The 26,564-nt window shown below is 39.7% G+C and overlaps 1 protein-coding gene across 1 annotated transcript in view; it reads left to right on the plus strand.

Annotated features, from left to right (window-relative positions):
• ryr2b (ryanodine receptor 2b (cardiac)) overlaps positions 1–26,564 on the plus strand; it is a 63,120-nt gene continuing 36,556 nt past the window's right edge. Inside the window, exons 1-47 of the mRNA XM_056396050.1 lie at positions 1–48; positions 2,618–2,737; positions 3,396–3,531; positions 4,168–4,244; positions 4,376–4,454; positions 4,630–4,742; positions 5,115–5,238; positions 5,586–5,682; positions 5,772–5,846; positions 6,242–6,398; positions 6,571–6,735; positions 6,888–7,009; positions 7,885–8,068; positions 8,156–8,291; positions 8,535–8,630; positions 8,901–9,019; positions 9,353–9,486; positions 11,655–11,896; positions 12,840–13,032; positions 13,235–13,454; positions 13,614–13,718; positions 13,891–13,994; positions 14,166–14,249; positions 14,378–14,537; positions 14,627–14,774; positions 15,391–15,599; positions 16,375–16,549; positions 16,748–16,956; positions 17,115–17,301; positions 17,613–17,745; positions 17,998–18,112; positions 18,426–18,586; positions 18,790–18,949; positions 19,160–19,246; positions 19,485–19,711; positions 20,017–20,230; positions 20,330–20,959; positions 21,047–21,247; positions 21,386–21,497; positions 21,618–21,758; positions 22,097–22,373; positions 22,520–22,634; positions 22,857–22,989; positions 23,450–23,553; positions 23,968–24,103; positions 24,836–25,022; positions 25,928–26,036. Of these exons, the coding sequence (XP_056252025.1) occupies positions 1–48; positions 2,618–2,737; positions 3,396–3,531; positions 4,168–4,244; positions 4,376–4,454; positions 4,630–4,742; positions 5,115–5,238; positions 5,586–5,682; positions 5,772–5,846; positions 6,242–6,398; positions 6,571–6,735; positions 6,888–7,009; positions 7,885–8,068; positions 8,156–8,291; positions 8,535–8,630; positions 8,901–9,019; positions 9,353–9,486; positions 11,655–11,896; positions 12,840–13,032; positions 13,235–13,454; positions 13,614–13,718; positions 13,891–13,994; positions 14,166–14,249; positions 14,378–14,537; positions 14,627–14,774; positions 15,391–15,599; positions 16,375–16,549; positions 16,748–16,956; positions 17,115–17,301; positions 17,613–17,745; positions 17,998–18,112; positions 18,426–18,586; positions 18,790–18,949; positions 19,160–19,246; positions 19,485–19,711; positions 20,017–20,230; positions 20,330–20,959; positions 21,047–21,247; positions 21,386–21,497; positions 21,618–21,758; positions 22,097–22,373; positions 22,520–22,634; positions 22,857–22,989; positions 23,450–23,553; positions 23,968–24,103; positions 24,836–25,022; positions 25,928–26,036 (7,260 nt within the window). The remainder of the gene's footprint in view (positions 49–2,617; positions 2,738–3,395; positions 3,532–4,167; positions 4,245–4,375; positions 4,455–4,629; positions 4,743–5,114; positions 5,239–5,585; positions 5,683–5,771; positions 5,847–6,241; positions 6,399–6,570; positions 6,736–6,887; positions 7,010–7,884; positions 8,069–8,155; positions 8,292–8,534; positions 8,631–8,900; positions 9,020–9,352; positions 9,487–11,654; positions 11,897–12,839; positions 13,033–13,234; positions 13,455–13,613; positions 13,719–13,890; positions 13,995–14,165; positions 14,250–14,377; positions 14,538–14,626; positions 14,775–15,390; positions 15,600–16,374; positions 16,550–16,747; positions 16,957–17,114; positions 17,302–17,612; positions 17,746–17,997; positions 18,113–18,425; positions 18,587–18,789; positions 18,950–19,159; positions 19,247–19,484; positions 19,712–20,016; positions 20,231–20,329; positions 20,960–21,046; positions 21,248–21,385; positions 21,498–21,617; positions 21,759–22,096; positions 22,374–22,519; positions 22,635–22,856; positions 22,990–23,449; positions 23,554–23,967; positions 24,104–24,835; positions 25,023–25,927; positions 26,037–26,564) is intronic.

Raw genomic sequence — 26,564 nt, forward strand, 5'->3', positions numbered from 1 at the left:
ATGACTGACACTGGAGAGGGCGACGACGAATTCCAGTTCCTACGAACGGTGAGTAGGACACTTTTTCAAACTAGCAATAAATATTAAGATAAAAGATGTGCGTATATATATATAGGTCAACCCAGAAAAAAAAGTTTTTCTAGCTAAGGTGACTTAATTAGTTCCAGAGGTGTCAACAGCTAACTTAGTTCTAGGTCTTTGGAAAGGAGCCAGTGAGTCAATATTGGTGGTGGAACTCAGACTCAAAAGTACTAACACCACCATGTAAAAATAGTCCATCTCATACAAAGGTTCTGTATTAAAAATGTAAGTGAAAATATGCAAAATGGACGGTAAAAGTAGCCCATTGTGATTATTGTACATTATATCATTAGATTAATGCGATCATGCATTCATTTGTGAGTAGTTTGTATTTGTATTTGTATTTTAGTGTAGTTGGTGGGGGTGCAGCTCATTTTACAACCCTGTTTATATAAGATTACAACTAATGATTATCTTTTTTATGGATTTATCTCCTGACTCTTTAGCTGATTGATGATTTGGTTTGTAAAAATTCAGAAAATAGTGAGAAATGCCCATCACAATTAGCGCCCAAAGTGAAACATTCACAATGCTTATTTTGCCCAGTACAAGTATCTCAGAAGTGCACTGAAGTACTTTAGTTAGTTAAATGTAGTTCGTTCCTTCCCACCACTGATAGTGTGTCAGGATACAAAATGTGTCAAACTCCATGTTTGCTACATCTTTACTTATTGAAATCTAACTCTGACTACGTTTTTTCCACAATATTTTTTTCCATAATTTTTTCAGCTCAGTTTTGATATTGCCTGCAAGCATGGGTCTATGAAAATCAAGTGTGACCATTTGATGCACAACCAAGGCTGTCAATTGAAAGTTGTTAATTCATTTACTACAGTAACATTTCATTTATGTGTGCTTTACTTTTTTAGCGCACATCTCCCAGCAGAATTTTCGCCGTCTTCATCACGCAGTTTTTTTTTGGTTCACTGACAGTTAAGGAAAACCACAAATGTTTTTTTTTAATCTTCACTGCGAGATGATATCATTGTTCCCCAGTTGTAAGTTATCCTCTCACAGCTTGTTATCTTTGCCCTCTGATAAGGGCATGTCACAGGGAGAGTGTCTGGTGTGGATACAAGACACATACACATACTTCCGCAGGCAGATGGTGTCTCTAAACCCAGTACCTAGGGTGATGTCATTTTGCAAGATCGATCCACAATACAAAATTACACTGTAGAAATCTGTGTCACACATTATTACATTAAATGCAGGATTTCCCCCAGGAAATTGTTCATCTGAGGCGAGAAGCCACCCGATCATGACAAATCTTGTCTCATGATCAATTCAGTTAGTAGATGACAAGAGAAACATAATGGCCGCGCAGATTAAATATATACAGCATTTGTGAAAGAGCAGTGAAGGTTAATGTTTTATATCATAAAAGTGTATTCCCTTTTTATGATAGTAGCAAAAAGTAGTCTTTGTTTGAGGCAAGGTGGTCCACCTCCACTATAAAACACTATGGGAAACCTTGAAATGTACAGATGGGAATATATACGAGTGTCAGTTTAAAATCCAAAACCCGTCTGTTGAAAGTCTGTTGCAGCTGAATGAACATGCATTTCCACTTGCCAGGGCTTTTGACATTTGGATTAAGTCTTGTGGCATTGAGAATTTTCACTTGCCAAATGTACCTTGAAGAAGAGCTGAGTCCTCTAGCCATCTGAATGTTCCACCATGCCTGAGCATTGAGCAGTGTGTTTGACTGACTGCAGACTACTGCTGATATGAAGAGTGGAAAGAAAGGTGAATCAGGGGTCAGACTGTGCCCTATCTTTCCAATATGGAGGTATGCAGTCAGGGTAGAGAGAGGTGTTGGTAGTCCTGACTGGACCAGGCATCTTGTCCCTCTCTACAGCTCCTTAAATAGACGTGAAAGCCCAATTCCTTTGACGTGGGTGACTTGCCATTTCATTGAAGATAAGATAAATTTTAGGTGACAGAGATTTACTGTACATGCTTTTACAGTAGAGATAGACCATATTGTGCTGATATGTAAGTCATGCCAGTATGACTGAGGGTCTTTCCTGAATACACTTAAATTAAAACATAAAACCTTTCTGTGTATAGTTTACTGTATATTTTGATGTAATTTGTTTAGTGTTTCTCTAATTTATTTCTTAAATATTTGTGGGTTGGTTAACAGGTCTTCTGTCTATATATGCTAGCACTGGGTATGTTGTGTCACCATGCCCAAAGATTCAGATTCAATATTTTATTATACGTTGGCCTCAATGCTGACAAGAATACATTTCAGATGGAGTACCAAGTGCTTGATTTTTTTTTTTCTTTCCTTTTTGGCATGATGAAGGTCTGTAATTGATCCATATCAGCTTAGGCCTTCACAGACAAATTAAATGAATCTCACTCAGTGAATGTGCTCCAGTTACCCATTAATCACCTAGACAGTGGCGGCCCACCACAGTCTAATTTGACCCCCCACAGCTTCATAATTTTGATATATGAGAATCTGTAACTCTTCTGCACATGAAAGTTTGAGCCTACTGTTGTCATCTCTCTGTGTGTTTTTCAGGGAGATGAGGTGGTTTTGAAAAGTACCTTCACCTCCCAGGAGGAACATGTGAAGCTCTGTCTTGCTGCAGAGGGATTCGGCAGCAGACTTTGCAGGCTTGAGTCCACCTCTAACTGCAAGGTAAAGGGCTCCACCTCAGTGATTTTGCAGTTTTTCCTCATTGCCAGAGCAGCTCATTAGTCATTTTCTGTCACCCTTCATCACTTTTGACATTTGGGATAATAATAGAGAGATGTGTAAAATGATGCAAATAATTCACTAAAAATGTTTTACAATATTTGACCTACAGAAGTACTTTATCTTCTGTATGTTTAACACCAAGATACACTGTATAGTAACCAAACATTTAGGCTGTTTCATCAGGAACTTACACAGAAACTTGTAACACAAGTTGACCTCTGTCTGTCTTTCAACATAAAGCTTTAATGAATGTCTGTTAATTGTGCCTGGATAGTTTGTAATTCATAAGTATATAAAAGTTTATTTTCCTAAAGTGCCTTACTACTAATTCACCTCTAAATTAATAATTTATGACTTTTAATATTTCATATTTCATCTAGTATTAATATGTTTCTCACTTATGTATTCAGAATAATTTTATAATTTATGTATTTCTCTTTTTTGTGAGCCAGATTTTCCCACTTTCCTCCCAAATTTGAATTGCCAACTTGCCAATTGGCCGTGATCCTGCTAATTGCGCTGTTGGCCTGTGGAATGAGTCGACAGATAAGAAGCTACTTCAAACACTTATGCTCTACTGTCCTTTTATTTCCCCCAGAATGTTCCACCAGATTTGTCTGTATGTGGCTTCGTGCTGGCCCAGTGTCTCTCTGTCCGAGCTCTGCAGGAGATGCTGGCTCACAGTAAGCACCTGGCTGCAGAGGTGAGAGTCTCTTCCCCTCTTTTCTCTTCTAATGCATCTTCATATTCCTTAAATATGAAGATGCATTAATTATTTATTGCTATGTTAGCAGAATCATTATAGTGTTCAGATTGCCATGTGGGGTAAGTAACTTACTGGAATTTCAAGATACTACAGCCAGAATATGTTGCCAGGTTAAACTGACCTCATATCAGCTTAAATGAAATTGTAAGTAAATACATGTTCTTGAACTTAAGTATTCTGTACACGGTTGAAAAAGAGTCTGTGCCATCATCTATCTTCAAAATCTCCTACACCTTTCAGAGCCTGCGGTAGAGATGAAAGTAATGGGACTACCTGCCCTCTGATTGGACTTTACTTTGTGACTGAACTGTCATTGTCCAATCAAAGTCATGTGTAAAAACAGGGTGAAAATTCATACTCTTAACTTGAGGGTCACACACAGTGTGCGAACTTTGATCACCATGTTTCATACGCAGTTTTTTGCTTTGTTAGCACCGTCTTTTAGCACTGACAAATAGGTTATCATCATAAAACTGGAACAGCTGGTGTTTACACGAAGTAACAAGCACACATTTTATAATGATCTTTTTGAGGTTATTCACTTTTCACACTACTGTCTTTTCTCATACTGTGAGTCATAGTATGCTACGTGGTTGTGTTTTACAGGTGGGAGCAGGAGGAAGCCATCGCACGCTTCTTTATGGCCAGGCAGTGTTGTTCCTACACTCATACAGTGGCATGGTGAGTCATCTTGATATAATGCAGACATAAATTAGAATGTTTCAGTCTTATTTTTCCAAGGGATTTATTAACATTTTCCAAATATTTGTTCATATATGCACTGAAATATATATCTGTTGTTTTACTCCCAGTATCTTAGCTGCTTGTCTTCATCTCAGTCTTCAACTGACAAGTTGGCTTTTGATGTTGGTCTGCAAGAGGATAAAGCAGGTATTTGGTGGTGGGCCTTTTCAAACAGATGAGATATTTGCATTTTTAAATCACACTAAATTGTCTTTATATAATTATATTTTGTTTTTTGTGATCTTTAACTGTAACTGAGTAACTTGTTGCAAAAACTTTCCTTTGTATATATATATTTTCTGTGTGTGTGTGTGTGGATCAGGTGAGGCATGTTGGTGGACTGTCCACCCAGCATCTAGACAGAGGTCAGAGGGTGAGAAAGTGCGTGTTGGAGATGACCTCATACTGGTCAATATATCCTCAGAGAGATATCTGGTGAGTCTGTTAAGTAGTGAAATGTTTTATTCTTACATAACAATGAATCTACTTTAGATATTTCAGACAATAACAAATGTCAAACACATTAATCTGTTGAAAGAAATTACAGAAGATACTAATCAAACATTTGTAGTTTTTAAATTGAATGCGTGCTCACTGCGTTTCTTCTCCATCTTTCGTCTGAGCTTTACAGAATCAAACACTATAATTTATATGTCATTGGTTTCATATCCTTTGATTTCACTCAGTAGTTAGCAGTCTGTGTTCTCTCTGCTTCTGATGAGTTGTTTAGCATAATTGTATATGATAACACCTATTGTAGTAGAACTTATATTTAATGCTGATGAGCCCATTTTTGTTTCTTTCCAGCACCTGTCCTTTGGCACTGTATTTGACAACAGAAGCTTAAGTGATAGTCTGATTGTTAATGCAGCTTTCCAGCAGACTCTCTGGAGTGTTTCTCCTATCTGCTCTGGAGGTGGAGTTGCTCAAGGCAAGTTTCTTTTTTCTTCTTTTCTTTTGTTCTCTAAGCATATTGAAAAACACCATCAATCCCTAAAATGAAATAATCCACCTGATTGTTGTGTCCAAGAAATGTGATTGTTCAAAGAGATTCCAGCTTGTTTTTGCACACTGATGTTGGCAATGAGTCAAAATCAGGTGGCAAATATTATAGTGTGGACTGTGTCTACAACTGAAATGAAGAATAGCTTCTGTGCTATCATTATTCTTAGAATAATTATAGCCTTGTTTAGATACTAGTTATTGCCTGTTTCAAAGATCCAACAAAATGTCTCTTTCAGTAGAGAATATTTCTGGTGTTTGTTGTGCTAATTCTAGGATACCTGAAGGGGGGCGACACGTTGCGGCTACTCCACAGCCATAGTGATGCATGTCTGACAATTCCCTCCACACAGCAGGGAGAGGAGCTGCAAAGGTCAGTCAGCTGAAAAGGCTAATCACTTCTAGTGTCAGCTATTGAAAATGTCCTTTTGTTCCTTGGTCATGTCTGTTTTGTCACTGTAGGATAATGCATTATGAGATTGGCTCGGTCTCCAGCTACGCCCGCTCTCTCTGGAGGTTGGAGATTCTGCATGTTGTGTAAGTAATATTAAGACTCACTTAAAAGCTTTTGATGGTATAAAATGGGCATCACATTTTCAAAATATTTAATAGTGTCACTTGCAGGAACATTTGCATACAAAGAGAATAATGCACACATGCACACAGTAGTTGATTGTTAAGATCATAGAGGGACTCAACAGAGTCCAGAATTTCTGTTTCTGTTGTTGTTGCTCATGAATGCTGTACAGAGTTGCCACAACCATGTTTGATATAACTGTCCCAGAACGGAATTAGGATTTTGTTTCTCTTACTCCCTTACTCCCTGCCGTTTCAACAATAAAGAGGAAAAACAAAATGTAATAGATTGTTCAGTTTCCTTCAAAGGAGTACAAAAGAACAACAAAAAACACTATTGTGTTGATATTCCTCAGTTGGAGTGGTAGACATACATGCTGGGGGCAGCCGTTCAGACTGTGCCATGTGACCACTGGGAGGTACCTGGGTCTTACAGAAGAGAAAGGCCTACATCTGGTTGATCGGGACAAGGCTGACATCAACTCAACCTCCTTCTGTTTCCGATCCTCGAAGGTCAGGAGTCCCATGAAAAATGCATTGGACTTTGAGTGTTTTGAACAATTCATAATCTGAAAATGTCTGTAGACTGGAGACTTTAAGGTCATTAATGTAGTACAATTGTCCAACTTATGTCAGAGAGACACATCTGTTTGGGATACATGTAATAATAGATTTTTGCCTATAGGAGAAGCTTGACACAGGCATAAAGACTATTGTCGATGGCATGGGCATCCCAGAGATCAAGTATGGAGATTCCATTTGCTATGTCCAGCATGTAGACTCTGGGCTCTGGCTCACCTACCAAGCCACCGATGCCAAGTCTTCTCGCATGGGAACAACCCAGAGAAAGGTAAACCTTTTTAGATTCAAAATGATTAGAATTATTATTGATTAACCGAATTGACCGTCTTTTCAGAATGCTGAATGTGAAAATGCACTGATTCACACTTTTAACACAGTGAAAGAATGGATAGGGAATAATTGCAAACGATGTGTTCCCAGGCCATTTTGCATACTGAGGGTCATATGGACGATGGGCTGACGCTGTCTCGCTCACAAAGGGAAGAATCTCAAACTGCCAGACTCATCCGGAGTGCTGTTCTCTTTCTCACTGGGTTTATCAGGTACTGGATGCCATATCTAGACCCTCTTATTTGTGGATATCAGGTTGATAGAGACATGGTTACACTGACACAGGTTGTTGTTTCCAGCTGCAGTGTTCTCTTGAGGTTTAATGTTGTGCTAAATGATTATCTGAGTGTGAGTTTATAGCACAAGCTTTGTGTATGCCCTTGTCAGAGCTAGACTGATAAATCAGCCAGGCCAATATCGGCTTATTGCAGATATATTGGTGTATTATTGGCTGATGTGTAATAAGATATTGCTTTAGTGACAGACTTTAGTCTTTGTAGTATACGAGTGGTACTTGATTTAGGTATCGCAGAACATCCAAATTCTACACTACACTTTTCACTTCACTTCCACACTTCCACAGACTTTAGCTGTCTTGGAATACTCAAAGAAATTCCTTGTGGTATATACAGTACTACAGCAATACCCAAAGGAGATTTCAAAAAATACCATGGGAACGCTGCCATTCTTTTTATAAGTTGCAATTGCATTATTAGGTCTCCTACTTCTGCACTGTGAGAAAACTCTGAGATATGGAATCACTTGTGACTCTGATACTCTCTCAAACTTTCTGTTTTCCCATTGTAAAAAAACATATAGATATTTAATTTAATTTAATTTTATTTACTTATCCCGGAATCATACATTTTACAGTCTGTACAACACACAACACTCTCTATCCTTGATTCAGATAAGGAGCCCAGTATTACAAAAAATTGCAAGGGCTGGTAATACTAGTAAGTTTAATACTAGTAAATCCAGGCTTGTTTTCCCACAAGAAGATGGAGGTCTGTTAGTTTGAGTCCAGGTCAGAAACAAATCACCTCTATGATTATATTGTTGTATTCTTTATACATCTTTTCTGTAGGAAACTGGATGGTTTTAGTCAACAAGGAACCCTACCCTCTGTCAGCCTGCCGACAGAGAAAGTGACGTGCAGTCTGCAGGATCTGATAAAGTATTTCCAGCCTCCACTAGAGGGGCTAGGCCATGAAGCTAAACAGAACAGCATGACAGCTGTAAAGAATCGGCAGAACATGTTTCAAGAAGAGGTAAATCTATATGTGCAAATGAAAAAATTGGTCCTCCATCTGATATGTTTGTCACTATTTCATAAGAATACCAACTTTTCCTCTCAGGGTGTAATAGATTTGGTCCTAGATTGTGTTGACCGTCTACACCAGTATAGTAGTGCTTCTCGTTTTGCTGAAGCTGCGCACAATGAGATGGGAGAAGAGTGGGAGACAACCCTCAATCGTTTCTACGAGCTACTGGGTGAGAATTATCACACATACAGTATAGATTGCTTTTTCATTTTCAATACTGACCCCACAACGGTGATTATCTACTGACACAGACACCAAACCAAGAACCCATTCAGATGCATTTTGCTTAAAATACCTAACTTAAATTATTCATACATTGCCAAAAAACGTGGTTTGAATTCTGCCATTTTGCATGAATAACATTGATTGTATAAATATTACTCCTAATGTTTCCTTCTTTTTTCCCCTTCAGCTGCTCTGATCCGGGGAAACCGTGTAAACTGTGCACATTTCTCAGGATCTCTGGACTGGCTGATTAGCAGGCTAGACCGGCTGGAGGCATCCTCTGGTTGGTTGAATTTGTATGCATTTTAATATTAATCCTACTTTTTAGGGGCAAAATACTAAAAAGAAATCTCATATTTAGGGTGTGACTGTTTGGGTTGTTTCAGATTGGTGATTATGTAGTAAAATATTCCAGGTGCACATGCTGTACATTACATCTGATATTAATTATCATACATTATCTCAGCATCATAGCAAAATTTGATGATAATATACAGAGTAATACAGGGTAGCTTCCATATAGTAATGAGCAGTTGCATGCTGTCATGTACAGGAGTCTTGGAGGTTCTTCACTGTATCCTACTGGAAAGTCCTGAGGCACTCAATGTCATCAAAGAAGGACACATTCATTCCCTCATCTCCTTTCTAGACAAGCATGGATGCAACAACAAGGTAGTGTATGCAGGGTCTTATTTGTGTATAACAATTGTATAGCAATTGTGAGAAGTAATGTGCAATCTTTATCAATAGTGGAAGCAAAATGACCAATACTGTCATTATGGTCATGTTAGTGCTGTATTAACTGACTGAAGTGCTGTAGTTCATCTAATTGTAGCTTTTATGGAGAAAATGACATGCACTATTATGCAGTTGTTGATCTGTTAGATAGATAGATAGATAGATACTTTATTTATCCCCTAGGGAAAATTCATTCGCTAATGTGGGATCATTTCCATGTGTTTGTCAAACTATTGCTGGGTGAAGTGTTGACAGGCTGTGTTCCAGGTGCTGGAGGTGCTGTGCTCCCTATGTGTGTGCAACGGTGTGGCAGTGCGGTCCAATCAGAACCACATCTGTGACAACCTGCTGCCAGACAGAGACTTGCTGCTCCAAACACGGCTGGTTAATCAGGTCACCAGGTAAAATTTAGACTGTTTTCTCTCAATAGGACCACCGTGTTTTGTCTCCAAGTCATTCTTCTTTGTTTTGTACTGCGTTATTCTTTTCTTTTTCAGTTTTTTTCTGAATTCCTCAGCATTTAGATTTGTCTAAATAATAAATCAGACACAAAAAGGTTACAGAATCGCTAAAAATCTTAAATATAATTATTAATAATATAATGTTATATCAGAGGAGCACATTTAAAAAACGTGCGTTGAATGGAGTGCATCTTCAGGACTTTTTCTCTAGCCCTTCTCATGCTTGCTTCAGCATGTATTTAGTGCTGTTTGTCAACTGTAGAGATCTCACTGCTGCAGGCCCATCCTTTTCTCTGCTTGACTTGAGTTAATTTAAGAGTTACTTGTCTCCGTCAGTGTCATCTCTTAATTTGCTGCACTAATTCCTTTTGTCTGAAAAGATCAGACCAATAATGTTGATGTCAGAGTACAGATGTCTTTATCTCAGCCTCTTCCAATGAGACTGGGGAAAGTTACCTGCTGCCTGAGGTGGTATGGCTCAATCGTTCTAATCTTTAGACGTTTTTTAATCAGTTTCATCATATTTCATCTTCTTCTTCTGTCTCTCAATATTTTGGCCCGCTGTGCCAGTTTGATCTTGTATGCAGTTTCCATTTTCCTTTTCCTTTGAGCTTGTTTTTTCTTTTGACTCCATCTTCCCTTTCTTCCACAGCAGCTGGATTCTTTTATCAGGCCGTTCTCGATCGGCAGCCTATTTTGTTCCTCAGGCCTTATTTTGTTTCATATCCTTCACACCTGCTCAGTCCATTCCCCAGCTCTCTCTTCCTCCTCAAGCCATTTCTCATTCTATCACTTTTACTTATTGTTCAACTAAATGTCTCATTAGTACATCTGCTTTCATTCTCATTTCCTTCATCTCATCAGTTTTCTTTCTCTTTTCCATCTTCTCCTCCTTACCCACCACAATTTGCCAGTTCTTCCAGATGCTGTCTTTCCCATTATTTGTATGCCTCTATGCTGTCGACAGCCGTGGCTGGAGGCATTTATGTTTTTGGGTTGTCCGTACGTCCGTATGTTCCACTCTCGTGAGCGAAATATCTCAGGAATGCCTTGAGGGAAGTTCTTCAAATTTGGTATAAACATTCATTTGGGCTCAAAGATGAAATGATTAGATTTTTCTGGTCGAAGGTCAAGGCCACTGTGACCACACAAAACACATTTTTGGCCATAACTCAAGAATTCACATGCTTATTAACTGCAAATTGACTGGTTGAGGCAGAGGCATGCAACTGCAAGGCTTTAATTCTAGTTTCTTTATCCATTCTTCTTATCCACTATTATGTCTTACATTATCTTAACCAGGTCATACTTTTTTCTCTGTGTCCTTTTCCCATTCTTGTAATGCCCTCCTTCTGTCCTCATGTGTTCACTGCCATGAGAGCTCTGTCAAGGACAAGGTCGCTACATGAACTAAAATTTATTCTCCAAACAAGGTGTCGGTGAGACTTGATTCGAACAGATTGGTGATTTTCCCGTCCACATACCTTTCCATGTTACTGTTTCTCATTCTCTGATTCCAAATTATCTCTGGTAATTTAGCCTCAGCACTGTTATTGGAAGGTTCAAAAGGAGAAGCTACAAGAGTCTGGTTCTGTGTTTGTTCATTCATTTATATATTTTTTAACACACTGTGCTGTGCCCATGAAAGTTAAGGTATGCTCTGTGTTGGCTACACAGAGTATCAAATGGAAATGTGTAGTCCTGCACAGAGCAGCATGGTCAAAATCAAACGAGCATCCACCAGAGACGGTGTACACATGAATTAGATATTCAGTTCAGTGATTGTTTTTGGTACAAGAAAAAAGTCAGTGTTTTTGAGCTCACTCCATTTGTCTGTGCCCCCCATCCGAAGTTTCCAGTTGAGCACCTGAATTTTTCACACACAGTGATACATTTATTTATATTTATAAATAAATATTTAATTTTAAATTTAATTTCCTGCTCTTTTTAGTTGTTCATTCATTGCTATACAATTTTGTAACATGTTTTCAAGTTCCAAATATATTTTTATGTCTTTAAGATGAATATTATATGTTCATCTCACCAAATAAAGGCACCACTATCTTCTCTCTTTTTGTCTGTCTCCTGTGTGCACCTCACCTCCACAGCATGAGACCAAACATCTTCCTGGCAATGGGGGAAGATTCAGCCCAGCATCGGAGGTGGTACTATGAGCTTGTTGTGGATCATGTCGACCCCTTCCTCACATCTGAGCCCACCCACCTGCGTGTTGGCTGGGCTCGCACTGAGGGCTACCATCCCAGGCTGACAGGAGGAGAAGGCTGGGGGGGCAACGGGGTGGGAGACGACATCTGCTCATATGGCTTTGATGGGCTTCACCTCTGGTCAGGTGAGGATGAGATCAAACGAGAGATATGGGATTCAGTGTACAATACAAGTGCTAGTGGGGAACTCGCTCACTCGAATATGAATCACAGTGAGCTGTCACTGGGTTTTTACTGATCCTTAACTTGAATAGAATAAAAGATGGAATATACAGTGGGACATCAACAGAAAATGATACATGACCTAGCGTACAGTTTTGATTTGCATTCTGTAATCCTAAATCTTTTGACAAACAGAAAACCAAAACGATAGATTTACAGACGAGTTGAAAAAATACCCACTTGAATATATTGCTCTACATATTCCAGGGTACTTTTTGAGACAAACAAAAGTATCTATAGATGTAAAAAAAAAAAAAAAAAAAAGATAAAAATTCAGATTTAAAATCCATCTTACTGCATATAATTGAGTGACATAAAAGTCATATATAGGATATTTACCATGTCTAATTAAACAGAATAAAGAAATTCAGCAAAATGGATGCCTGTATAGGAAAACTTTGCCATTGAAATAGCACCATTGTTAAGCAACACTTACTTATTCAGAGAGCGCTAACTGCCTTTTAGTTTTTCCAGTGTGGCAAAGTAACACTGAATACAAAGCAGAGTGATTCCATATTGGTCATTTAGCATTAATCTGATAGCATTTGATCATGTCCTCTCATTGTTTACTGTAAATGCCAGATGGAAATACAGTCACAAAATCATAGCCCTGCAGCTGGCCCAAAAGCCAAAAATGTATGTCGCCTCAACTGTTACAACATATGGATGCACGCATGTGTTATATACTGTACATACACATGCATTTTGTTTTAATTTAGTTGTTGGGGGGTTTGTTTAATTAAACAAGCTAAACCTTATTATGCTGTCTCATTTTGATTTGAGGAGAAATAAAAGAGAAATGTGTACATGGATGACTTAAGAGGTTGTGTGCCTTCTGAATCTTAGGCTGCATGGGCCGCAGAGTCAGCTCCCCCTTCCCTCACCTGCTGAAAAATGACGATGTGGTTAGCTGCTGTATTGACCTCAGTGCGCCATGCATCTCTTTCCGGGTCAACGGTCTACCTGTGCAGGGCATGTTGGAGAACTTCAGTGCTGATGGACTTCTTTATCCTGTGGTCAGCTTCTCTGCTGGAGTCAGGTCGGTAGTGGAGATATGCTTGTGTTTAACTGTTGGGCATGGCTGGCTTTTGGTTCCTCCAAGTTAATGTTGACTTAACATGCAGTATTCATTACTATTTGTAATTTGTTGCAGGAAGCTGTATGTATTTTTGTCTGAGTTTATGTTTTTGTCTCTATTAGGACCTCAGTACATGTAGTAAATGCCTATTTTTTTACACCAGGGTTCGTTTTCTGTTTGGGGGAAGACACGGAGAGTTTCGCTTCTTACCGCCGCCAGGTTTTGCTCCATGCTCTGAGGCGCTGCTCCCACGAGTCGAGCTAAAGGTAGAGCCATGTCAGAAATATATCTTGGATCACGGAGAAGGGAAACAAGACCTCATCGGCCCCTTAGTACCTGCCACTCCGGTTATCTTCACTCCCATGCCAGTAGACATCAGCAAGGTAAAAATCAGCTGTTATGTCAGGTTTCATTTTATTCTACAAAAAACTAATTGCTAAATCATTTTACATTTAGAGATTGCAGATTAAAAAAATCCACATTTATGTTCAGTTTGATCCTTTGTGCTGAAATATACCAATTTACTCATATTACCTTCATAGGTGGTGTTGCCAACACAACTTGAGGACATCAGAGAGAAAATGGCTGAGAATATCCATGAACTCTGGGCAATGGACAAGATTGATCTCGGATGGACACATGGACCTGTAAGAAAAGAGAAGCACATCATTTAACTACCAGCTTTATTTAATCATTGCATATCAAATGATGAATTATTACATAACAACTTTAGTATTTAGGAATTATAAAGAAACTTGACTGATCCAGCTCACTTCAGAGCTCCTTGCAGTTTGAAAATTATTAGCTCTTGTCAAACAGGTGAGAGATGAAAGTAAGAGGCATGACCCCTGTCTGGTGGAGTTCTCCAAGCTGCCAGAGCAGGAGAGGAACCAGAACCTTCACGTGGCTCAGGATACTTTGAGGTGAGGTCTATTACCTGAATCATACAATAGCCAAAACCTTTTGTCTACTTGATTATTTTCATTCATTTTGTCTAATAAAATTTTCACTTAAAACTGATGAGTAACCAGTGTCTGTTGTAATTGCATGTTTTTGTGATTAGTGAATGTTTTCTGTTTATTTCTGCACTGGAGGACTCTGCTTGCTCTCGGTTTCCACATTGGTTTGACTGATGACCGTGCTGCGGAGAGAGTCAAATACATGAGCCTAGTCACAAAGTATGTAAATTTGTTATGCCTTATTAAACTGTGTCTGCAAAAGAATAACTACACCATAGCCACTCATTTGACGATAATGTTTTGGAATGTCATTTCTATGCGTCCATTTTTTAAATTCTCTCCCTCAGGTATAAGCAGCCCAGTGGCTATAGACCTGCCCCAGTGGACTTGAGCCAGGTTTTTCTGAGCCCAGCCCATGAGGAAGTGGTTAACTTGCTGGCAGAAAATGATCACAGTGTATGGGCCAGAGAGAGAATCAAGCAGGGATGGACCTATGCAGCCCAGCAGGTTTATGTTCCGTATTGTATTACTGCATTCAGTAATTTTAATGTCATTGTATTGTATGCCGATTTTTTTTTTTGCATTTGTATTATTAGGACGTGAAAGCGAAGCGGAGCCCATACCTCGTGCCATGCAGCCTCCTTGATGAAAGGAGTAGGAGAGCGGGCAGGGAGAGTGTCAGAGACGCTGTCTGTACCCTGCTCGCCTACGGTTACAGCCTGGAGCCCCTGAACCAGGAGCGGAGTATGTCTCAAAGCCTTCTTATCAGTCTTATCAGTTATAGCTCAGTTCACTTCACTTTACTTATTGCACTGGTTCCCAAACTTTCTCTGGCAAGGCCCCTTCAGAAGCTGAATAAACATAATTCATTAGCCCCTCCCCCACACAATTTTTATCAATCATTAACAATGATAGAGGAAGCAAGTAATATAAAAACGGATCCATGTTCAAATGTAGTGAAATATAGTTCAGCATGATAGCATCAGCAAACTCCTCTTTGTTTATTTTCCCACATAAATCATATTCATTCAACTTAGTGTCACTCTATATTTTCCCCTGATTATGCACACGCCCCTGCAGTGGCTCTATGCCCACCCCAGCAGGGCCTGCCTGCCAGTTTATTGTAACCAGCATGAGATAATAAATGTAAGTTTAAGTGAGACACATCTCTCTCTGTTATCAAGTTAAACAAAACTAAACTGCCGAGTATTAATTGCACCATTTTGCAAGACTATTGACAATCCTGCAACATTTGTCAACATTGTATTGCAAAGATACACTCTGTTTAACAGGACTTAAATGCACGTCAGTTATTATTTTGGCACATAAACATATTTTCTCTGTTTCTTGGGTTTTCCAGCCGCATTATCATACCCATGTCTCTTCTCTGCTGAGAAATGCAGAGTGTTCAGACCAGATAAATCATATGCTGTGACCTGGGGGAAGTGGTATTTTGAATTTGAAATACTGACAGCAGGGAATATGAGAGTGGGCTGGGCTCGACCAGGCTGTACCCTCGATAAAGAGCTCGGCTCAGATGACCAGGCTTATGTCTTTGATGGATTTGAGGTGAGATATTAAAAGTTTACAGCTCTGAACATGACTGCATGTTCAGTCTTGTTGTTAAAAGAGCAATAAGCCCAAATCACTGTGAGAGTTTGTTACAGCCTCAAATATGGATTATTTTCTTTTTTGCATGATAAAACTAAAGTGTTGTTGTTGCTTCATGTTCCCACAGTTCTTAAATATTTCTTCATTTACTCTCGCAGTTTACAGAATAACTTTATGACTGGATCTAATAAAAAATCAAAATCTGTTTGTAAACTCGAGTGTTCTGGCTGTGTGATCAATGGTGATGCCAGAGGATGTTTTGGAGAGCAGAAAAACACAATACTGTGGCCCTATGCTGGTCTCTAAAGTAACAGTGTAATGAAACGAATTGAAATGAAGAAATAAAAGTCCAACAGAATAGTTAACTTCAGCTTGTAAATTGCTTGTCCGTGGCATATCATCTGGATCGAACTTGATGCTTGAATAGTAACACAGCTGGTCACAATTACTGTAATTAAGATGTGTAACCCTGATTAAACCTGCGTGAGTTTTTGCTAAACCAGTACACAAAAAATCTGTTATATTTGCCATTAAGTAAATTGAGGGATATAGTACTGAAATAACCAAAGTGAAGTATCACCGCAATCTGCTGAGCTGAGTGTGATGATCCTGCTAGCATCTCATCTTATCTCGTTCTGAACAGTGATGGTTCTTTTACCTCTTTTCCTCTTCCTATGTGAGATTTTTGCACTTGTCTCTTTTTCTGTCTAAATTGTCTTCCTGCTGCTTTCAGGCTCAGTGGTACCATCAGGGCGGTGAACCCCTGGGACGTCCGTGGCAGAGAGGTGATGTGGTGGGTTGCTTGGTGGACATGGCTGAACGCACCATGGTGGTCACGCTCAATGGAGAGGTGCTGTTTAATGACAGAGGATCAGAGCTGGCTGCCAAGGACTTTGATACCAGAGACGGTCTGGAAGAGTTTTTGACTTTATATAGTGTATTGTACAGACTTTATACTGTCCATTTAACTGAAAGATAATAAATCAAACTTTAAAAAAAAAAATTTCTTGAGAAAGTCCAATTTATATTAAAGTTTTAATAAATATATTTTATACATTTATCAGATTGAATTTTTTTTCCATATTTTCTCTCCCCATATTTCCCAGGCCTGTTGCCTGTGGTCAGTGTTGGGGTGAACCAGGTGGGGAGGCTGAACCTGGGTCGCCATGTGGGCTCCCTGCAGTACTTTACTGTGTGTGGCCTGCAGGAGGGTTATGAGCCATTTGCTGTCAACATGGCCAGAGATCCAGCCCTGTGGATGAGTTGGAAACAGCCTCAGTTTACCTCCATACCACCCAATGATCACAATTTACAAGTTAGTTTTTACAGTTTATAGGCTTTCTTTCCTCTAGCGGTTTAGTCGATATGTGTATGCTAATAAGTATTTTGTACCTTTACGGGGCCCTTGGTTGCTTATAGCACTGGTTAACTGACAACACTGATGCTGAAAATGTTGTTTAAATCTTATCCAAGGTCACTAAAACCAGTGGCTCCGCGGATTCCTTATCCAGCCTGAGGGTCTCTCAGCGGTTGTTTGCACACCACGGTGGAGGCAGTGAAATGGGATTTTATCGGCTCAGCATGTCTGTTGAATGTGCTGCTGTTCTCACTAGCCCTGCAGGGGGCGTGCTTCCAGTGGCCTCCAACACACTCTCTCCAGGTTCAGATGATATTACATCTTATCATATACAGTATGCTCAAGTTAGCCACAGAGAACTCGACAATACTTCACAAAGGACTCGCTTGGCTTGTCATAACACTCAACAAATTACATTATCAATGATGCAGCCTGTTTAAATTAGAAAGCTATTACAAGATGAACATTCAGTGAAATAATTAGTTTGTGAGATCTTGATAGCTGTTGTTTGCAGTTATCCAGATAACTGATATTCACCCATAATGACCTTGATGAGTTGTTCTGCTAAAGCTCCCCAGTGCCTTGCTGTAATTAATTCCCATTGTCCTTTTTAGGAAGGAAAGAACAGGAGGAGGTGGACTCTGACTTTGAAGTGCTGATGAAGTCAGCCCACAGCTTTGCTGGCTCAAGAGATGAGCTCAACTATAAGGATCATAGCCAGGACAAAACATCAAGACTGAAACAACGGTAGGTTGTAGTAAGCATAAAGGCACAATTCTTTTGTTCAGTAGTGATACTTTATTTGGGATAATAATGTACTAGTTACTTAGAAATATTATGTATGTTGCTTTTCCATATTTTTCTGTTAGGTGATCAAAATGACAAGTATGGTTGTAAAAGACGTTTCTCCAAATGAAATGAGACAAAAAACAGAAAAAATGAAGATTGTGAAAATAAACAAGATAAAAAACAGACTCTCATTAATGTGTGTTCTATCAGGTTCATGCTGAAGAGGACTAAGCCAGGCCTAGTCAGCAGTAACTCGTCCGCACGGCTTCTCGAAGATGTCGTAGTTGACAAAGATAACTACGATCACCTCATCCAGAGCTCTAGAGTAAGGCTTTGATTTTCTCATTATTTCATCCCATCATAACCACATAACCACAGTACAAAAACAATTCAGTGCTAGTAAAATGTTTTGTGATGTTTTTTCTAAATTACTTTTAAATACCTAGAAAAAATGACAGAGAAGACAAAATGTATTTGGGCACTGCTGCCTCAGGATAAAGTAAAATGAAACAAATTGTGCTGCAGGGCTTATTCACATACACTGTTCTTCAGCTCTTTGCTGGTAGATCTACAGTAATTACCAGCCACAATAAAAATGCAAAATGCAAATACCAAACAATGACACCTCTCTGTTTCAGTATTACTACTCAGTGAGGGTTCTTCCAGGCCAGGAGCCGTTTAATGTGTGGGTAGGCTGGGTGACCTCTGACTATCATCACTATGACATGACTTTTGACCCTGACTATGTCCACACCGTGACTGTCACCCTCGGAGATGACAGTGGCAAAGTCCAAGAAAGGTCAGTGTGCACCAGGAAAATGATATTAGTGTGACTGACCAAGAATTGAAATACTGAACTTTGTTCAGAGATTTTGTTGGTTTGGCATGATTATTATAATATTACAACACAGTGTATTCCTGAAGAACTTTAATATTGTATTACATTGTGCTATAAATTAGCAACAAACTATTAATTGAACATATCCCTATCCTTTTGTGAAGTGTGAAGCGGTGTAACTGTTACATGGTGTGTGCTGGAGAAGCAACAGGTCTGTCTCAGAGTCGTAGAAGTGCAGGGTTGGAAATTGGCTGTTTGATTGACACAGCCACTGGGCTCCTCACCTTTACCTCCAGTGGCGTGGAGATGGCCACCTTCTACCAAGTAGGTCACACAGGAAACTATCCGAGTGGTTCAGATTGAGTGATTGAGTTTTTTTCTTAATGTAATACATTAATCTAAATATACATCAACCTCATATTGAGTTGTGTATGCCACAGTTGGCAGAATAACATTAAGTAATTATGGTAAATAATATTAAACATGCTGCGTTGCATTATTAAACTGAGGTACTATTGTTTCACCACTAATTAGGTGGAAGCCAGTACAAAGCTGTTTCCTGCTGTTTTTGTGAAGCCCACCACCAGCAACATGTTTCAGTTTGAACTGGGACGCGTTAAGGTAAAGGAAGTAATCATTCTCAAATCACGTCAAAGACGTTAGAAGAACGTTGTGTTTTTGACCTTGTCTGCTTGTCAGCATGATATATAAAAAAGCAGCATATTCAAGAAATTTGGGCAAAATGTTGTGGACAGATTGGATCTGTAATTAATTAGGTTGCAGTCTGGCGATTTAGTGAACAGCTGTTTGGTGATCTGTTTCTCCATTACTACTTGGATACGTCTTTCTCTTCATCCAGAATGTGATGCCACTGTCAGCAGGCTTGCTTCGCAGCCAAAGAAGAAATGCCACTCCTCAATGTCCTCCAAGGTTTCAGATCCAGCATCTCAGCCCGGTTTCCTGGACCAAAGTGCCAGCCCATCCATTAAAGGTGTTGGTGGATCGGCCAGACGAGCGCAATGGCTGGAGAGTCCAATGCTCTGAGCCCCTGCAAGTCATGAGCCTTCAGATCCCTGATGAAAACAGGTGAAAGAGCAGGAATAAATATGTGTTTTTGGAATTGGGCTTGGAGATTGGAGTCCACAGGAAGTAATGCACCTGTTGTTAATAATGTTGCGATTATCCAACATGTCTTGTCTTTCACTGTGATGTTCAAGAATCAAGCTGTACACACTTGTTTGATGTGTAACATCATCAAAAATGCAACAGACTGTAGCTGCAAATTCTGACCTTCTTTCCATGTACCACTGTTGTGCCAAGTTATCAAGTGGATTTTGTCATTTGTTCTTGATTAAGCAACAACACTGAAATTGACCGTACTATACATCTAGGTGTGTTGACATTTTGGAGCTGTCCGAACTTGATGACCTCTTGACCTTTCACCGCCACACCCTCCTCCTCTACTGCTCTTTATGCACCCTTGGAAACACCAGAGTTTGCCATGCCCTCTGCAGTCACGTGGACCAGTCCCAGGTCCTTCATGCTATTCAGAATCCCCACCTACCCGGCCCACTCCGCTCTGCATTTTACCAGCTACTTATTCAGGTGATTGCTTGTTGGGGTTTGTGTCTTTCTTTGTTTTGACAACAGGATAAGAAAACCTCTTAGAGTAATTAAATTAATATTCTTCTTGTTATTCTTTAGGTTCACCTCAGCAGCTACACCACAGCATGTCTCATGATGAACCATGAATACATCGTGCCCATGACAGACCAGACCAGAGAAATCACCCTTTGTCCCAGGCCTGTTAAAGGTGTTAATGGGGGGAGTGGTCAACCTCCAGAAGGCATTCCCAGCACTAGTCTTAGCACATCCCTGAAACCACAGATGCACTTCTCATCTCCTTGTTTTGTCAGGAGTGATGGGATAGAGGGAGATGGTGCAGTTGAAATAGCCTGCACAGACAGCCCAGAAATCCCTCTGGACATATTGAAGAATCTGACAGTGGAAATGCTGACTGCAGGGGCATGGGCTGTGGGTCAGAATGTAAGGGATCCTGTAGGAGGCAGCGTTGAGCTTCTGCTGGTTCCCCTAATTAGACTGTTCTATACCCTGCTGGTAATGAGGGTGTTTGGGGATGAGGATCTGGGCAAAGTTCTGACACTGATAGAGCCGGGAGTCTTCTCCATAGATGGTGAAACTCCTGAGGAGGAAGAGGAAGAAGAGATGAGTGGTGATGATGAAAAGGAGTGGAAAGTGGGCGCCAAAAAGGAACAGGACTCTCCTAAACAAGGACTTCTTCAAATGAAGCTTCCAGAGGCTGTCAAACTTGAGGTGATCAAATAAGCAGATTGAGATGAGCTGCTTATACGCAGTTTAAAATGAATTATTAAAGAAGATTTAATACATTTCCCTCTCCAGCTCTGCCATCTGCTGTCCTACCTGTGTGACAGCCAGGTGCGCCACAGGGTAGAAGCTGTGGTCGCCTTCTCCGACAACTTCGCAGGTCAGCTGCAGGAGAACCAACGCTTTCGCTACAACCAGGTCATGCAGGCACTCAACATGTCTGCCGCTCTCACTGCCCGCAAGACCAAGGAGTTCCGCTCACCTCCACAGGAGCAGGTTGAATGCACTGAAATCAAATTAGAAATGTTAGGAGAGGATTAAGGTGTTAAAAAAAATGCTAAGTTGTGGTTTGTCCTATGTTCTAGGAGCTGTACAATGTCTATACTGTCTGTGTCATTTATCATCTGTCTTTAGATCAACATACTGCTGAGCTTCAGAGAGGATGAGCAGCAGGAGAACTGTCCATGTCCAGAGGAAATCCAACAGCTCCTGCAAGACTTCCATAACCTCCTTAACACACACTGTGGTTGGAACACTGTTTTGTCTTTGAGTGATTCATTATTAATCTTCATTGAGCCAGGGACCTATGGCACTTACCACAATTGCCACTGAGGTGGTCTCATCTTATCCTGCTTTTATTGTGCAGGCATTGAATTGGACAGTGAATCAGAAGATGAAGAGGATGCTGAGATGTCTGTAAAAGATCGACTTCTCAGTCTAGTGGCGAGAGTCTCTGGGTTGAAGAAGACACCCATAGAATCAGAGGAGTGTAGACCGCAGAGCGCTAGTAAGTATATCTGTGCTTTGAAAGCCCATCACTTCACCATTCCCAATAATTCACCTGTACATGTGGTCATGCATGCAACACTTTATTTGGTTCAGGAACAATAGTATATACAATCATAGCTGGGTTGTAATGACAGAAGAGTTTGGTGAAAATGGATATGTAAATGAGGATGTTAAGTATTGACCTCCAGTCAGAGTTGTTACCAAAAAATTTAACATAAAAAAACATTTTTTTTTGCCATACAGCACAGCTGACCCTGTTTTTTTTTTTTTTTTTAAAGCACAAGGATAGTAGGATTCCACTCCTTAATCACTTTTCACCTGCTGTTACTTCCTCAGAGTCCCTCAAAAAGCTGATCTCTGAGATGATGGTGCGCTGGGCCCAGGAGAGTGAGATAGAGGACCCTGAACTGGTTAGAGCCGTCTTCTCACTGCTGCACCGCCAGTATCAGGGCCTTGGGGGCCAAATGGCAGGACCACTCTGCAAAGCCTATACGATCAGCCAAGCATCAGTGGAGGACACCATGACTCTCCTGTCCTCCCTGGGTCAAATCCGCTCTCTCCTCAGTGTCCGCATGGGGAAAGAGGAAGAGAGGCTGATGATCAGAAGATTAGGGTAGGGGGAGATTGGCAATGCGAATTGGAGTCTGCTTCTTTTGACAGCTTTTGATCTGTGATGATTGGTATTGATTAATTTCTAACACATTTCATCATCATTTCCTGTGCTGGTTTTAGTCACATTTTTTGTATTTTCATGTACAGAGACATCATGAATAATAAAGTTTTCTACCAACACCCCAACCTCATGAGGACACTGGGGATGCATGAGACTGTGATGGAGGTGATGGTCAATGTTCTTGGAGAAGGGGAATCAAAGGTGAGAGATAAATACAATTTATGGTGATATATGGAAATAAATGTGTGTAACGAAAGAAGCAGGTCATCAACTGTTGTTTAAATCTTTTCATTTTAACAGTATTGGTATTCCAAAGGTAAAAACAGCCAAAGCTAATATAATGGTTTCTGGCTTATGTTCATCATTAAATGGGCAATACTCCATGCAGCATGGCCATACAGAACATTAATTCTCTTTTATTAGGAGATTACCTTTCCCAAGATGGTTGCCAGCTGCTGTCGATTCCTGTGTTATTTTTGCCGGATCAGCCGTCACAATCAGGGAGCACTATTTGACCATCTGAGCTACCTGCTGGAAAACAGCAGTGTTGGACTTGGTAATTCACATTTTCACACTTGTCTGTGTCTATGTATAAATGATGTGCAAAGTAACAGAAAGCCTTGTAGAATCTACTGTAATGTATTGTAATACAATAACCTTTCATTGCAAACTGGATTTGTTTAACCTATATATAAATATAACTGTCAGTTTTTGCAGAGAGGTGTTGATTCAGCTCTCGCAGTCTTGAGCTTTTAGTTTGTAGAGTTGTTGTAAGGGTGTCATAAAATTTTCAATGTCTAACTTATGAAAGTTTCACAGAGGCAGATTGCTAAGTAAAAATGTATAGCAGGACTGCTGCACTGAATTACATGGATATACAGTAAGTGTTAAATCTTTGGGTTGTAATAACCTTGTGAAGCTGTTTGGCTCTTGTCTCCACGATAAGAAACCCCAACATCCTGACCTATGTAGTTCATGAGTTGGTGCTCTGATTGTTTTATGCCTTTGTCCCTTAGCTTCACCGTCCATGCGAGGAGCCACTCCTCTAGATGTGGCAGCAGCCTCTGTAATGGATAATAATGAACTGGCCTTAGCACTGAAGGAACCCGACCTAGAGAAGGTGAATTCATATTCTGTGCCTTCCTCTACAGCACTGCTCTTAACCGTCTCCTTTATGTCATAATACAGGGATAAATGATTTTCTCTACATTGAACATGGACTGCCTTTGCTTACTGTTTTTCATTGACCGTGAAATCTCAGTTTTCTCTGTATTTAATGTTGCCCACTGCCTTTCTGCTGTACATAGTGTCTAATGATGGCAACAGTAATATTGAACAACACATTATTTTATAAGTATCACCACCAACATTAATATGTTACTTGGAATCAAATGAGGGAAAAAATGAAATCTTACTTTCTAGTTTAGATTCCTAGAAAGGCATAATATTAAAACAACACAGATTACTTTCTCTTTGTTGTACCCCATTATTTGTTGCTACAATATCCCAGTGTCTAATCTAATCTAATCTGAAGGTGGTGCAGTACCTCGCGGGATGTGGTCTCCAGAGCTGTCCAATGCTAGTGGCAAAAGGCTATCCTGATGTTGGATGGAACCCTGTAGAGGGAGAACGTTACCTGGATTTTCTACGTTTTGCTGTTTTCTGCAACGGTAATCTGTTAGTTCTATCCATAAAGTTTATCCCGTTCAGAGGACATTCTGTGATTTTAAATGACACAATATCCACATTGCAATTATTGGAGACAGTCATGTTGTTCTGATAACTCCAGTCATTTTATATAATTGAAAATGTACTTTTTTTATGTAAACTTTTTCGTCCTAGCACAAAAATGTGCTTAACTTGGTTACTTTACTCTGCCATTTGTCTTCAAGCATATCTTTACTTTTTGGCAGCAAGAATAGTAAAAGCAAAATGCTGAAAAGCTATACGCAGCTGCATTTTTCATGCTGCTAATTAATTAAGCTATTTGCAATAGAGGTAATTAATATTCTGGTATTCTACTATTGATTTTCATTACTTTGAAGCGATGCCCAGAAGGCATCGGTTCAAATTGTCCTTGAAGGAATTGACGGTTCAGCCAAAGGGCATTGGCTTTCCGTACCACATACCTATAATTGATTTTATCTTTACCTTTTTTCTATTCAGTCTATAAGCTGTACATATATTGACCTGGGTATCATTATTCTTTTGATCCTCTTGGTGCATTTTTGATTTATCAACTTCTAGTCCAAAAAACTCAGTGAGAGACTTTGTCATTTAATTTCAATAGTAAAATTGGGAGAAATATATTAAAAAGACAAAAATGTGACTGCTATCCCACACACAATCCATAAGTTCCGCCAGTGGTTAGTACTAATGTTCCATGTGTTCTTTGTCCACAGGTGAGAGTGTAGAGGAAAACGCTTATGTGGTATTGAAGTTGCTGATTCGTCGGCCTGAGTGTTTTGGGCCTGCCCTGCGGGGTGATGGGGGAAATGGTCTGCTTGCAGCGATGGAGGAAGCCATCAGGATCTCTGAGGACCCTTCTATAGACGGACCTTGCACCACGTACCAGTCCAACAGAACACTGTCAGTATTAGAAGTGTGTGAACAAATCACTATTTTGATACTGCTGTGTACAAAATAACTTTGGATATGTATTTCAAAAAGTTGCTTTAATATTGTAGACACACATACACATACACACACAAATTTCTATGCATAAAAATCAGCCTAATGGTGTACTGGTGTTCAGCTCTGCAGTAAACAGACGGCAGATTGCAAGATTGCAAACAACCAAATAGATTCAGTGCATTCCTTTTTTTTTATTTTGTGCTGTAGAGTAATATTCATAAAATCAGTTTCAATAATTTTGTATTTCTTCTCCATTTCTGCTGGTTCACCGGCTCACTGGTTGTGCAGTGAAAGTTCATTGGCAAATGGGATCAAAGTTCAACATGATTAATCTTAATCAGAGTCGAGAGGTTTTGTGTGTGGTGAAGGATTTGCTATAAATGCTATGCTTTCTGTAACCAGCATTGACAAATGTCAAATATGCAATCAAAAATATTAGTTTTAAAAATGGACATGGGAAAGTCATCTAAATGCAATTAAACACTACATTAGGCGTAAGCCTTATCAAAATAAGTCTCTGGAGTAATTTTCTCCCTAACTTTTTGGAGCATTTCAAGCACAACGTCTGTTCAGCCAACCTGCCCCTGGTAAATAGAAGTTTAATGAAATCAAAACTGCAAAAGTTTAATGACACAGATTATTTTTAAGAACTGACACCTGCTCTCTCTGCATCTCTTGTAATCATTGTAACTGTCGGAATTTTAAATAGAATTTGAGGTAATCAGTAAAGCTCTTATCCTGCCTGGCTAACCTGCTGCTTTATTTAGGGATAATCAATTGTTCGATTCTCTTAACAATCCTTATTGATTCATTTGAGTTCATGACAAGCTTTTGACCATTATGATTATCTTCTGTAACAGAGATGTTGCCCAGGACCATGATGATGACCTCATTCACATGGGACACGCCATCATGACCTTCTATTCAGCCCTTATTGACTTGCTGGGGCGCTGCGCTCCAGAGATGCATGTGAGTGTTTTCTCTGCCTTCAGCAGCCATTCTCCATCAGTATCCACTGAAAACTCTAAAACAATGAAGCCGAATGGAAAAAGGCTGCAAACTGCTTTTTAGAGACTGAGTCACATAATGGCTTGGTCCTCACACAGAATGATCAAACATAAACTGAAAAATTAGATATTTAGTAATAACCGTGGGCATTTGCTCAACAATGAAATTAAATGTCAGAATCACTACTACAATACCAGTGATTACAGTATTAATCTAATTAAACTCCACAACAGTGAAACTTCTGTATGTTGTATTAATATACAGTGGGTATATGGAATATTTGAAACACTATGTTCATAGTATACATTTTGTCATATACTAAGTTGTTATCCAATTTTACTCATTGGTGATATTAACTAGATTCTGAGTTATTGTCTTAACTCTGTCTGAATATGGCCGACATGCAACAGTAAGCACCGTGTTAGGTTCTCTGCAGCACCAACCTCACACTAGGGCAGCTTGGGGAGTGAGCATGTGCACCTGACTGTC

The sequence above is a fragment of the Seriola aureovittata genome, chromosome 14 (assembly GCF_021018895.1).
Source record: "Seriola aureovittata isolate HTS-2021-v1 ecotype China chromosome 14, ASM2101889v1, whole genome shotgun sequence".
Lineage (NCBI taxonomy): Eukaryota > Metazoa > Chordata > Actinopteri > Carangiformes > Carangidae > Seriola > Seriola aureovittata.